Source organism: Oryctolagus cuniculus, chromosome X (genome assembly GCF_964237555.1).
Source record: "Oryctolagus cuniculus chromosome X, mOryCun1.1, whole genome shotgun sequence".
Classification (NCBI taxonomy): domain Eukaryota; kingdom Metazoa; phylum Chordata; class Mammalia; order Lagomorpha; family Leporidae; genus Oryctolagus; species Oryctolagus cuniculus.
The window spans coordinates 73057323-73072412 of NC_091453.1; the positions used below are offsets into that span (position 1 = coordinate 73057323).

Sequence of the window (15090 nt, forward strand, 5' to 3'; positions counted from 1 at the left end):
TTTCAAATGTTGGGATTCATAAGTGTGGGGAGCAACCCGGACTGGACTGAGTTACTGGAATTAAGACTTATTCTATGCATCTGCTCTCCCACAATATGGCGCTGGGAGAGAAGAAAACAGCTTCTACACAGCTGCCTCCAGTTCAGCCAACAAACTGTAGGACTTGCTCCTGATTGGAGGAGAGCAGCGTACTCGGCGTGTGGGCAGCCGAGTTGGGATTGGCGGAGGAGGACTATAAAGGAGGAGAGAGACGGCATGTACCAGGAACATCTAAGGGGAACATCTAAGGGGAACATCTAAGGGGAACACCTGTGCAGCCCCCGAGAGAGCCGGCCGGCGGAGTGCCGCTCCCCTGCGGAAGTGGGGAATGTGGCAGGGGGAACTGCCCTTCCACGGAGGTGGAAGGGACAGTAGCCAACCCGGGAAGAACCAGCAGCAAACCCGGGGAGGGCCGAGCAGACGAAAGAACAGCGCAGGGTCCTGTGTCGTTCCTCCACGAAGAGGGGGAGCGACAATAAGGGGTAAGCAGACTCAGAGAGCCATGATATTTTTTTAAAGATTCATTTATTCATTTGAAAGGCAGTTACATATAGTCAGAGAGAGAGAGAGAGAGAGAGCGATATCTTCCATCTGCTGGTTCACTCCCCAGTTGGCTGGAACTGGCCAATCCGAAGCCAGGAGCCAGGAGCTTCTTCTGGGTCTCCCACATGGGTGCAGGAGCCCAAGGACATGGACTGTCTTCTACTGCTTTCCCAGGCCATAGCAGAGAGCTGGATTGGAAGTGGAGCAGCTGGGACTCAAACCAGTGCCCATATGGGATGCCGGGATTGCAGGAGGTGGCTTTACCCAGTACGCCACAGCAGCAGCCCCAAGAGAGAGCCATAATATCTTGCCATTAGAAGGTAGGTGAAAAAGAAAAAATATTACTGGAATGAGACAAACGTGACCCCACCTTGTCTAACTGGGAATCCGTCCGCCGCCTGTCTTTGTCACATCACCCCTGTTTTTTTACAATCCCTTAGCACTATTTATTGTGTCTCCAACCACTGGGATGGATGCTCCCTGAAAACAGAGTCCTCGTGTCCTTAGAAACTAAGTCTTGGCTGTCCAGGTTCTAAAACCATGCCTGGTATACAACACATGCCCGAGGCACACTAGCTTGGCAAGGTGAGGCTGTGCGGGCAGCTGGGGCAGGACGTGCTTAGAAGGCCTTCCAGGGCCAGCCAGCTTTTGCTCATTCAAGCACCCAGTCCCTTACCTACAAAGAACAGGAACAGAGCCAAACTTCCCGACACTTTCAAAGCCGAGATGAGGCAGTCGCCTCGCGAATTCCATACAGCACTTAACAGGCATGTCCAGCACGACTAAGCATGTCCATCTTCGCCGCACGCCCTGAGCAGACACTTAGAAAGGTTCCGAGGACCAACGCTTTCCTCCTCTTCGCTCTCATTCCTCCTGGCAATGTTCGCCACCACGCAGAGCAGAAGAAATCGCCCACAGCAGAGACTCCAGTCCTGCATCTGGAGGAGCCAGCACAATTCTGACCCAACATACACGTCCTTACTCGCTATCAGCCACTGCTCTGTAGCCCCCGGAAGTGACACACTCAAACAGAGGAACTTCCCGATGCTGTTGCTAGGATTCGGGGGCGGGGCTTCAGGAGCCCGCTGCCCTCACGGTTGCAAAGGCACTACCGGGGCACCCCACCACCACCACCTCCACCCGAGCTACCGAGTGAGCTTCCTGAGCGGACAGCTGTGGTTTTCTTCTTTTCGTTTGTTTTGCTCAGTGGAATGATGAGAGCCTACACAGTCGGAATAGGTGCAAAGCGAATGTCCTCTTTAGACTTTTGTCATTACTCAGTGAAACTTTGACCATGTGGAGGCAATGTAGTACTACGAATGCCTGCCTCTCACCTCTACGTCCGCCCGTTGTGTTTGGAAAACAGTTGCTCCTCAGAATGGAAGTAAAAATTCCTCCTTTAAAGAAGCACAAGTCTTTTAAGCTGAAAAGAGTTCACTCTTTGCTTTCCTTATGCTTCTACGAACCTGATAACAAATGTATTCTTGAAGTGAATTTCTTTTATGAACTGGTATCGTGTTGTATGTAGTATTTTCCTATTGACCAAAAGCTGTTTACAAAATTTGAAACGTGTCACTGTATGCTGTGTTATGGAGATCATATTTTATAGATCACTTTCTTCAGGGATAGTTTTCGGAATTTAGGTTCTTTCTTCATTTCTCATTATTTTCATTGAAAACATTTCCTAAACATGTAATTCTCACCTTTTTTCTTCATGGTATTTGGAAAGGCATTACAAAATGTATGAAAACATTGTTACTTGTATTATTTCTTGGGCTTTTTAAATTTTACTTGTTTTATGTAAATAAGGTGAACAAATTTCACATATTTCATATATACAGGTTTTTTTCTTTTTTTTCAACTTTTATTTAATAAATATAAATTTCCAAAGTACAACTTTTGGATTATAGCGGCTTTTCCCCCTATAACCTTCCTCTCACTCGCAACCATCCCATCTCCCACTCCCTCTCCCATCCCATTCTTCATCAAGATTCATTTTCAACTATCTTTATATACACAGATTTAGAAGCATAATGATACTTCCCATTCTACTTTGCCTCCTGACCATTCTTCCACCCTCTCCTCTCCTTCCTTTCTTATTCTTTTAATTTTTACAATGACATACTTTCAGTTTATTTTATAATCATAAGAGTCAGCCTCCACTAAGTAAAGAATTCAGCAAAAGTAAGGGAAAAAAACACTGTTCTGCAACAGTAGAGACAAGGGCTATACAAAAATATGTTCTCAAAATGTCAATTTTGCTAATATACATTACATTTTTTGTACTCTATTATAATAGTTGCTGCAGATCAGGGGAAGCATAGAGTATTTGTCTTTTTGGGAATGACTTATTTCACTAAGTATAATGGTTTCCAGTTGCATCCATTTTGTTTCAAAAGAAAGCTTTTTTTTTTTTTTTACAGCTGAGTACTGTAGTGTTTATATACCACATTTACTTTACCCAGTCATCTGTTGATGGGCATCTGAGTTGATTCCATATGTTAGGTACTGTGAATTGAGCTGCAGTAAACATGGGGGTACAGATAACTCTTTCATATGCTGATTTGATTTCCCTTGGGTAAATTCCCAGGAGTGGGGTGGCTGGGTCATATGGTAGATCTATTTTCAGCTTTCTGAGATATCTCCATGCTGTTTTCCACAATGGCTGTGCTAGTTTACATTCCCACCAACAGTGGATTAGGGAAAAATGTCCCCCACATATTTGCCAGCATTTATTGTTTTTTGATTTCTGTATGTGAGCCATTCTAATGGGATAAGGTGAAACCTCATTGGTTTTGATTTGCATTTCCCTGAGGCTAGTGAATCCTGAGCATTTTTCATGTGTCTGTTGGCCATTTGAATTTCATCTTTTGAAAAATGCCTGTTCAAGTACTTTAAATAATGTAGTTCAGGTTTTTCAAAAACAGATTTATTACAAAATAATTCTTTTTTAGTCTTGCTAACTTTTTTAAAAAAAAAAGATTACTTATTTGAAAGGTAGAGTGTTAGTAAAATGGTGCAGTCTTATCTGTGGTGCCATCTATATCACAGATGCCACCTTGGGCTCTGGTTCCCCCGCTGCCATTGCTGGAAGCCAGGTGACCAGATGGCCCAACCACAGGTGTCAGCTCCACCCCCACCCTAATGGGATTTGCTGCTTCTGCTTCCCTGCCCAGACCCCAGCAAAGTTTTAAGAGGACCTGTTCTGGGGCCGGCACTGTGGCTCAGTGGATTAACACCCTGGCCTGAAGCGCCGGCATCCCATAGTGAATGAAAATGAAAGGCACTGACCCTGTAAGGATTTAAATCATGCAAGACCAGATCAGTATAGTGAAGTATTAGTGGAAGTGATTCCTGTGTTGGGCTGGTATTTCTTAGTAGGTGGACCCTGCAGGCCAGTCCTATTGATTACTGAAATGTACTGCTTTTTTTTTTTTAAAGATTTATTTATTTATTTGAAAGATTTACACACAGAAAGGAGAGGCAGGGAGAAAGAGAGGTCTTCCATCCGGTGATTCACTCCCCAGTCGGCAGCAACAGCCAGAACTGTGCCAATCAGAAGCCAGGAACTTCCTCTGGGTCTTCCCACACAGGTGCAGGGGCCCAAGGACTTGGACCACTCTCAATTGCCTTCCTAAGCCATAGCAGACAGCTGGATCTGAAGTGGAGTATCCGGGACTTGAACCGGTGCCCATATGGGATGCCTGCACCACAGGCATCAGCCTTACCTGCTATACTGCAGTGCTGGCCCCATGCACTGCTTTTTTCAGGTCTCTCCTCATTTTCCATTCAAGAAACACAGTTTGATCCCAGGAACATTCTGCCACTTGGAGGTAATGTTATGCCCAGTCCGATTGTCCTCAAAGACCACCAAGGAGCTGATACCGCTGTAAAAGACATGAGAGTTTTATTACAGGTCCAGGCCTGGGCTCTCAACTATCACCGATGCAGCGAATTTGAATTGAGAGCCCCGACTCTTGAGTTAACAGGGTTTTTATAGGGTTTTTAGAGGCATTCTATACATTATAATACCATTTAGCAAATCATCTCATCCCGCAGGAAATTCAAAGAACATCTCTTAGAACTGATTAGTGCATCCAGGCAGGAACAGACCTAGTAAAGGTGGTTGGATGGCTTTGGGGTTGATGCCTTTTAAATTGATTGGCCGAAGCATAGGGTCCGAGCTGCTGGGGTGTAGTGCCAACCCGCAGGGTCTCGGGAAGCTATCAATCACCTAAACTGCCCTGAGAAGACACCAGGAACTCTAGGTATTTCTCTGTTATCTGCTAATCGGCTGTTGCTAGGAGAGTTTATCACAAGGGGAGTTCATTTATTTACTTTTAGGAGCTTCTGGCTCAGGCTTCAGGGCCTGGTCAGGCCCAAGTTACAAATAGTTGCACCTTGATCCATACTCAGGTCTCTCAGTAGAAGACTAGGGGATGGGCACACGAGGGCTTATTTTCTCAGGAATGCATGCCACCCATTCAGGGGACTACCAGGCAGAAGATGTTTGCAAATGCAGAAGTGTACATTCTAGGGTCAAAAATTAGGCAAGGGCAGGCCATGTGTGCAATGGTTTAAGCACTGCTTGAAAACCCTGCATCACATACTGGAGTGCCTAGTTCAAGTCTAAGTTATACAGCTTCCTGTTAATGTACATGGGGGGAAGCAGATGATGGCTCAAGTACTTGGGTCTCTGTCACCTACGTGGGAGATCCAGATCGAGTTTCTGATGCCTGGCTTTGGCCTGACATACTTGGCTGTGGTGGCCTTTTGAGGAGTGAACCAGTGGGTGGAAGATCTCTCTTACTCTCTATTCACCTCTCTCTGTCACTCTGCTTTCCATATAATTAAAAAGAAAACTTCTTGGGGCCGGCGCTGTGGCGTAGCAGGTAAAGCCGCTGCCTGCAGTGCCAGTATCCCATATGGGTGCCATTTCGAGTCCCGGCTGGTCTTCCTATCCAGCTCTCTGCTATGGCCTGGGAAAGCATGGAAGACAGCCCAAGTCCTTGGGCCCCTGCACCCACATGGGAGACCTAGAAGAAGCTCCTGGCTCCTGGCTTCAGATCAGCATAGCTCCAGCTGTTGCGACCATCTGGGGAGTGAACCATCAGACAGAAGATCTCTCTCTCATCTGCCTCTCCTCTTTCTGTGTAACTCTGACTTTCAAATAAATAAATTAAAAAAAAAATGGCTGGCGTCGTGGCTCACTAGGCTAATCCTCTGCCTGCGGTGCCGGCACACCGGGTTCTAGTCCCGGTCAGGGCGCCTGATTCTGTCCTGGTTGCCCCTCTTCCAGGCCAGCTCTCTGCTGTGGCCAGGGAAGGCAGTGGAAGATGGCCCAGGCCCTTGGGCCCTGCACCCGTATGGGAGACCAGAAGGAGGCACCTGGCTCCTGGCTTTGGATCTGCGCAGTGCGTCAGCCGCAATGCGCTGGCCGTAGCGGCCACTTGGGGGGGGGGGGGTGAACCAATGGCAAAGGAAGACCTTTCTCTCTGTCTCTCTCTCTCTCTCTCACTGTCTAACTCTGCCTGTCCAAAAAAAAAAAAAAAAAAGTGGCCCAAGTCCTTGGGTCCCTGTACCCCCCCAAAAAAAAAGTTTAGAAAGAGAAAATGAATTAGAAGGTCTATTCAGTGAAATAATAACAGAAAATTTACCTAGTTAGAATAAAGAAAAGAACAACACAGGAATCACATAAACTCCTAATAGACATGAACAGAAGAGAAAGTGTTTGATAAAATACAACATCTTCTCTTGTGAAAACTTTAAATTGAGTATAGAAGGAACATTCCTCAACACAATCAAGGCAATTTATGACAAACCCACAGCCAACATCTTAATGAATAGAGGAAACTTGGAAGCATTTCCACCAAAATCCATAACCAGACAACATTGCCAACTTTCACCATTGCTATTCAATATAGTCATATATATATACACAATATAGTCTATATAGGATATATATGGACTATTTATACAATATAGTCTACATTCAATATAGAAGTTTTAGCCAGAACCATTAGACAAGAAAAACAAATCAAAGGGATACAAATTGGAAAGGAGAAAGTCAAATTATCAATATTTCCAGATGACATGATTCTATATATAGGGAATCCAAAAGACTTCACTAAGAGGCTATTGGAACTCATAAAAGAGTTTCGTATAGTAGCAGGATATAAAATTAACACAAAAATAAATAGCCTTTGTATACACTAACAATACCATGGCTGAGAAAAAAGATCAATCACATTCACAATAGCTACAAAAAAATTAAATACCATGTAATAAATGTAACCAAGGACGTGAAAGTTCTCTACAATGAAAATTACAAAACATTAAAGAAAGAAATATAAAAGAACACAAAAATGTAACGTATAGGACTGAAATTGACATTTAGAGCATTGATGATTGTTTACAGCCCTTGTCTCTACTGTTGAGGAACAGTTTTTTTTTTTTTTACATACTCTTTGTTGAACTCTTTACTTAGTGTAGGATTATTCTTATGCATATAAACTACACTGAAACAAACATTGTAAAAATTAAGAGATTGTATAATAATAGAGGAGAAGGAGGGTGGGTGGGGAGTGTGGACAGGAGGGAGGGTAGTGTGGGAAGTATCATTATGTTACTAAAACTGTATACATGAAATAAATGAAATTTGTTTACCTTAAATAAAATTCAAAAAAAAAGGGAGCTATGGGGATGACATATGTGGACAGAACACTTGAATTTGCCAAGCAGCATCAAGATCTTAGTGTTCAGTGTGAAAACTGACCAAAAGGTGACCCGAATAGAAAAGAATTTCAATAATAAGGTAGATAGAATGACCCATTCTGTGGGTAGAATCCAGTCTCCTTTGATAACCACGTCTCTCATTTCCCAGTATGTGCATACACAAAAATGCACGGTGGTACGGATGGAAGCTATTGATGGATTTGTAAAATATTAATTACTGGGATGAACTGCATTTCCCAGAATTTCAGTGACTGTATATTTCCAGGTCAAGAGGGCCACAAGGGATGTTTTTTTCCAAGATTTCAAAGGTGGAAGGGAGCCAGCCGTCATTTTGTAACACAAACCTGTTACTGATTATATGCTGAGTCAGCTCAAAATGGAACAGGCGATGAGGCAGTTGTCTCTCCAGCACAGGGGGCCCTGGCTTCTGCAGGATACTAGCACCAAGCTCATATGCATCACAAGCCAACATGGGCTTCAGTCCATCCTGTGGGCTTGCAGATTATGCTTTTTGCTTTCCAGCCTGGTCAAAATCTCCCCTCCCTAACTGGTCGCTCTATGGACTTTAAGCACTTCCCTCAAATACAGAGAAAGCATGATAATGGCTATAAAATGAGGCCCACAATCATTTAAGCTTTATCCCAGAATCCCAATAATATTCTCTTTCTCCCTCCCTTCCTCCCTCCTTCTCCACCCCCAGCTACTTACCTAGATAGCTAGCTAATCTGTTTTCCCTATTGGTTCTATATACTATAGGTTGGACTGTGGTAGATGTAGGAGTTTAGTTAAGGCCAGATCCTCTTCTTAGTGTGCTATTCCTTTTTTTTTCTTTTTAAGAAAACTTTTATTTAATAAATTTAAATTTCAAAAGAACAACTTTTGGATTATAGCGGTTTTCCCCCCATAACCACCCTCCCACCCACAAACCATCCCATATCCTACTCCCTCTCCCATCCCATTATTCATCATGATTCATTTTTAATTATCTTTATATACAGAAGACCAACTTAGTATATACTAAGTAAAGATTTCAACAGACTGCACCCACACAGACACACAAAGCATAGAGTACTGTTTGAGTAGTACTTTTACCGTTAATTTGCATAGTACAACACATTAAGGACAAAGATCCAGTGCATATACTTCCTAGCTCCAGCCATCATGCCAGTGAGTGTATTAATCATGTGGTTTTAATGTCTGTATATTGTGATGTTTTGCCCTTTTGGGACCTTGCTGTCTGTGAAGAGAATAACTTTCCCAGGCCCAGGTAATCCCTAGAGGCAGTAGAAAGCTTACTTGTGTGATTGCCTAACAGACCGGGCATCTTTCTGATACACAAAATGATGCTGTCCACTAAGCACAGTTTGTTCACCAACTTTCCAATCCTTGTGAAGACAGTTACTGAGCTGTTAATTTCTCGCAGCATCTCATGAGAGGTGGCCTTCCACAGAAATGTAGATGTTCCTGGCATAGGTGACCTCCACACAAACCCTCACATCTATGTCTTTGAGATGGGGGAAGAATTGCAGCTGTATGATAATTTTCTATCACAGTCAGTCACTTGCAACCATCACATTGTAAAACCTTTTTCAGGCAAGTACTCAGAACTTTGACCTTTTGGCCTCCATGGCCGCAGTGGAGGAACTTGCATCCAGTTCTAAGAATTGATGATGTCATCCATTGATGGCTTGGGGACATAGGAAGAGTGCCCAGAAGTATTCAGTTCCTCATCAACTCAGGGTGTAGAGAAGATGTTTTTGAAGAATCGGTGGTTGTTTCCTTTCCTCCCACCATTGGAGGTTAGAACCGTATTTCACAATTTGGACAAGAACGAGTTATTAGTTGAAATTCATATTCAAAATATCTCACTTTCAGAAGTATTTGTGGAAAAGGTCTCCTTAGTTCTACCTGAAATATTTTCAGGAATGGATGTCGGTACCTACAACCTAGATGAGGAATATGAGCGAACCTCTGGAGAAATTACCTTTCTACAGCCAATGGATGAATGCCGGTACTTCTGCCTCCTTCAACTCAAGAGTGGCTTTCTGGAGGATTCTGATGCCATTAGAAGACTAACCCGATTGGGAAAACTAAATGTTTTCTGGAAGAAAAATCTTCATGAAACAGCAATACAACAGACTATCCAACTTGAAAGGGATGTTCCCCATTACAGAAGCATAAGTGTGTCGGTGGAATCAATGCCAGATAAGGTCATCGTGGAAGAGCCTTTCTACATGACATGCAAGATAACAAACTTCAGTGACCAGAAAATGAAACTGTTTTTGAATTTGTGCAATACAGATGCTGTTCATTGGCATTTACGTGGAGGGAAGTATCTGGGTAAGCTGCCTCCAAGAACATCACTGTGCTTACCTCTGAACCTTCTGTTCGTAAAGCAGGGACTACAGCGTATCTCTGGCATACAGCTAACAGACAAGTATACAAAGAAAACGTATTACTGTGATGACATTCTGACTGTCTGTGTGATTCCAGACTTTCGGAAAATTAGCAACTGAAGAACATTTCCAATGTAAGGGCATGTTATTGTAATTTGCTGCATTTCAGACTTTGAATATCTTTGAGAACTAAAACTCTCATGTAAAAAGAACAATCTGTTGGTTTTCATTTATATGAAGTACATTCATTCTATATTTATATGTCTTCTGACTTTTGTAATCTTGTTAAGCTAATTAGGGATGGTCGTTACAGATTTTCTCCTTGTCAATGCCATTCATTCATCTGAGAAAAAAAAGAGGGGGTTCGGGGAGGGAGAGAGAGAAACTCCCACTTGCCTCATTTGCTGCTTTACCCCCCAAATGACAAAATGGCCAGGTTGCACCCTGGAGCTGTGAACTCCATCAAGGTCTCCCACTTGTGTCGTGGGGATCCAAGTACTTAAGCTGCCACCCAGGGTCTGCCTCAGACAGAAGCTGGGTGAAAAGTGTAGGAGCCAGGACCCAAACCCACACACTTTGTTAGGGGACACAGAATCATCACAAAGGGCATCTTAAAGGCCTGGCCAAACCCCTGCCCTGGATCGGTTTCTTTTGAGAATGGGGTCATCATTTACAAATGGCAATACCTGTTTGTAGAAATCCTTAATAGCTTTTAAACTTCCAGCTTCAGTTAAGCAGACAGCCAGAGAATGTAAACCCCCTGGAGTATTCTGATAACTTAATGGAACAGCTAGAGCTTAGACAACAACTTTACTTTTTTCTTTCTTTTTTTTTTCTTTCTTTTTTTTTTTTTTTTTTTTTTTTTGACAGGCAGAGTGGACAGTGAGAGAGAGAGACAGAGAGAAAGGTCTTCCTTTTTCCATTGGTTCACCCCACAATGGCCGCTGCAGCCGGCGCACCGCACTGATCCGAAGGCAGGAGCCAGGTGCTTCTCCTAGTCTCCCATGGGGTGCAGGGCCCAAGGACTTGGGCCATCCTCCACTGCCTTCCCGGGCCACAGCAGAGAGCTGGCCTGGAAGAGGAGCAACCGGGACAGAATCCGGCGCCCCAACCGGGACTAGAACCGGGGGTGCCGGCGCCACAAGCGGAGGGTTAGCCTAGTGAGCCGCAGTGCCCGGCCAACAACTTTACTTTGTTTTAGGGTTTCCCTGTCATCTTTTATTCAACAGTGAAGTATCCAGGACAGTGCTCAACATCATGAAAACAGCCCTCTTTATTGAAAGCTGCTGACACGTGTGCTTTGGAGAAGACACCATGTTTTCCAATAGTATTCTCAGTCATTGGGGCTAGAACCTTGGTTTTCAGCAACACATTGGACTGGCTCCTTTTCATCCTTTTTTTTTAAAGCTTTATTTATTTATTTTAAAAGCAGAGTGACAGAGAGACAGATGGAGAAACAGAGAGATCTTCCATCTGCTTGCTCACTCCCCAAATAGCTGTAACAACTGGGGCTGGGCCAAGTGGAACCCAGGAGCTTCTTCCGGGTCTCCCATGCATGTGCAGAGGCCCAGGGTTGGGTTATCTTTCACTGCTTTCCCAGGCAAATGAGTAGGGAACTGGATCGGAATTGAGCAGCTGGGACTCGACAGGTGCCCAAATGGAATGTTGGCATGGCGGGCCATGGCTTAACCTGTTGCACCATTGCGACAGGCTCCTTTACAGTGACTTCTTTGATAAAATGCTGTGACTGGAGCAGATGCTTTATTTTCATAAATTGTGACTCCTGTAGCAGCCCTTCAGATAATGACTTAAATTATCCAGTTGGTTCTTGAAACCTAGCATAGTGCATATTTCCCTCTTATTCAAAACCATCATTCATTTCATTTTGACCTGAAATTGTGCCACCTCCATTCTTCTTTATTTAAAAACATTAAATGGAGCCGGCGCCGTGGCTCAATAGGCTAATCCTCCACCTTGCGGCGCCGGCACACCGGGTTCGAGTCCCGGTTGGGGCGCCGGATTCTGTCCCGGTTGCCCCTCTTCCAGGCCAGCTCTCTGCTATGGCCAGGGAGTGCAGTGGAGGATGGCCCAGGTGCTTGGGCCCTGCACCCCATGGGAGACCAGGAAAAGCACCTGGCTCCTGGCTCCTGCCAGGATCAGCGCGGTGCGCCGGCTGCAGCGGCGGCCATTGGAGGGTGAACCAACGGCAAAAAGGAAGACCTTTCTCTCTCTGTCTCTCTCTCTCACTGTCCACTCTGCCTGTCAAAAAAAAAAAAAAAAAAAAAAAAAAAAAAAAAAAAACATTAAATAATATTTACAAATTTCATGTATTTCATATATACAGATTCAGGAACATAGTGATACTTCCCATCCTACCTTTCATCCCACCCACCCTTATACCTCCTCCCTCTCCTATTCCCATTCATTTTTTATAAAAATCTATTTTTAATTTACTTTATACTAGTAAGATTAACTTCACAGGTGCTAAATACATGGGGCAAGATAGCACCTGAATGTAGCATCAGCTATAAATGAGATAAAGGAGTGGGTAGCAAAAGTACAAGAAGAGGGGCCAGTGTTGTGGCATAGCGGGTAAAACCGCCGCCTACAGCTCCTACAGCCCATTTGGGCACCAGTCCAAGTCCTGGCAGCTCCACATCCCATACAGCTCTCTGCTATGGCCTGGGAAAGCAGTAGAAGACAGTCCAAGTTTTTGGGCCATTGCACCCAGTGGGAGACCTGGAGGAAGCTCCTGACTCCTGGCTTCGGATCTGCCCACCTCCAGCTGTTGTGGCCACCTAGGGAGTGAACCAGCGGATGGAAGACCTCTCTCTCTCTCTCTCTCTCTCTGCCTCTCTTTTCTTTATGTTAACTCTGACTTTCAAATAAATAAATAAATCGTTAACAAAAGTACAAGAAGGAGGAAAAGACTTTGAACAGATCTCAAACGTGACTCAAAAAGAAGTAGATTTGAGAAAGAATGAGAAAAGGATTTTAAAGCTGTTATCAAGTACTTAGAATCATTAGAGCAAACACAGCAACAGCGGATAAGGTACTGGGAGGCATTCCTACCTGAATCCAAAGCTATTGCCTAGCAATAAGATTTTCCCTGCTGGGGCTGCCATTGTGGTGCAGCGAGTTAAACCAACCGGTTCAAGTCCCAGGTGCTCTACTTCTGATCTAGCTTCCTGCTAATGCATCTGGGAAGGCAATAGAAGATGGCCCAAGTCCTCAGGCCCCTGCACCCATGAAGGAGATCCGGATGGAACTTAATGCAATTGGCTTTGGCCTACCTCAACCACAGTCATTGTAGCCATTTGGAGAGTGAACCAGTGGATGGAAAATTCTCTCTCTCTCTCTCTCTCTCTCTCTCTCTCTCTCTTTCTCTCTGCCCTTCAAATAAAATAAATATTTTTAAAAAGATTATTCTTATTAAGACAACCTTGGATCTTTGTTCCAGTTATGCTGAATTCCACAGTGAAATCATTTAAAACCACCTACGTAAACCACTCAATATTTTATGAATTACATGTGGTTTTTTCATATACACACTCTGACACTGTACTATAAGCTGCAATTCTTGACCCTCTTTGAATGAAGTGGATGGTGGCACAACATTCTGCAATACTTTGCTGAATTGAATAGAATTATGTCTTAGATATTTGCACTAAAAGGTGCACTGCAAGATGAGAAAGTGTTACACTATTTTTTCTTTTTTTTAACTTTTATTTAATGAATATAAATTTCCAAAGTACAGCTTATGGATTACAATTGCTTCCCCCCCCCCATTGTTTTTTCTTAACAATATGTTCTGTAGTAAGTTTACCCTCTTTATGAAATGAATTATCCATGCCTTGATTCATGTTCATTTACACATTCCTGTATAGAAATTATGATTTTGTGATTATAGTAATGAAATGATATTCCCTGTGAAGAAAAGAAAGAAATGTCGAAATGAAGAGGCCAGGAAGGACAGGTTTATATGACCCAAGTTCCCACTTCCCCTCTACCAGAGAGCACAGCATACAGAGGATTCTTTCTGCATGTGGGAAGGAAAAGGAAGTGAATACTGGAGTTTGCCTTGGACCACAAACTTGGGAGCATCGTGATAATCCCCCGCAGGCCCTAGGCTCTAGCTCATATCCACATACTGAGCCTCCATGACTTCCCTGGCCCTGGGTGGATCCCGCTGCTCCACATCTGTGGGGTGCACTTGGTTTCCAGGCTAGCCCACTGCCAGACCAAGTTAAGTGGCCACAAGCTCTGAACCATCCAGCCCTAGTAGCTCAGCCTCAAGATGGTCCCAGCACTAAGCTGGCCTCCATGGCCCCAGGCTTCAAGCTTGCCCCAGCCCTAGGTCAGCCCACCACAATCATCACTAGCAGGCTAACACAAATGGACTAACCTTCTAGCTCAGGATCCAGGTCATTTAGGGCCAAGTCACCCTGTGGCTCAAGACATCAGGCTCAACTTAGCACCAGTTCAAACACAAGGCAGGCACCTGCAAATACAGGTTCAAAGCCAGCCCAGTGCCAGATCAGTTCCTGTAATCTCACCCTCTCGGTTGGCCACTGTGGCTCCAATGCTCCGGGAGACCCAGGGTCCAAGGCCTGTCTCAGTATTCCCTAGAGCGTGATCAGTTACCACAGATCCCGGCTCTTGGATTCCTCTGCCTACCCAAGTCCCATAATGGCCCCAAAGGCTCCAGAAACCTGGCTTTACCACCACAGACCTAGCCTCCAGGCCAATACCTGCACACCCAGGCTCTAGGCTGACACCAATGAGACCCCAGACCATTCCTCAAAGCCCCAGGCTCCAGAACAACCCCAGTGGTTCCAGGTACTGTGGCATCACCTGCAATCCTTGGCTTCAGGCTATTTTCAGGCTCCAGGCTGCTTCCCATGGTGTTTAGACTCCAGAGAACCAAGACTCCAGTCCTGCCTTTGTAGGCTCCAGTCCCAGGGCTGTCCCTGCAGTCCTAATCAACAGGTCTACCCTGATGGGTCCTAGTTTCAGGCCTAACCCCGCAGACACAGATACCCTGCATACCCACTTGCTGATCTGGGCACTAGGTCAGCCTGAGGACTCCAGAAAGAAGCCTGTCCTTGGACCATTCTAGAGGACCTGGCCAGAATCTCTGGGTAGACTGAATAGGGAAGGGATTTCCCAAGCAAAGCAGTCTACGAAGACTGGAATAGGTCCCTACTCCTTCAAATGCACAGACTTCAATGTAAGGCAACACATAAGTTGAAAAACCAAGCAGACAACAACACTGAAGAAATTCAATAGGAGTGACATTAACAAGATGGAGGGAAAAAAGTCTCAGGCTCCACTCAAAGGAAGTTCAACTCACAGGGCACCTTTTTTGTAATGTAAA

General features: G+C 44.5%; 1 protein-coding gene across 1 annotated transcript; it reads left to right on the plus strand.

Moving 5' to 3' along the window:
• The first annotated feature begins 9068 nt into the window (after positions 1-9068).
• LOC100357351 (trafficking protein particle complex subunit 13) lies at positions 9069-9833 on the plus strand. The gene has a single exon (XM_008273023.1). It carries the CDS (start codon positions 9069-9071, stop codon positions 9831-9833), a length of 765 nt encoding a protein of 254 aa, XP_008271245.1.
• The last annotated feature ends 5257 nt before the right edge of the window (positions 9834-15090 follow it).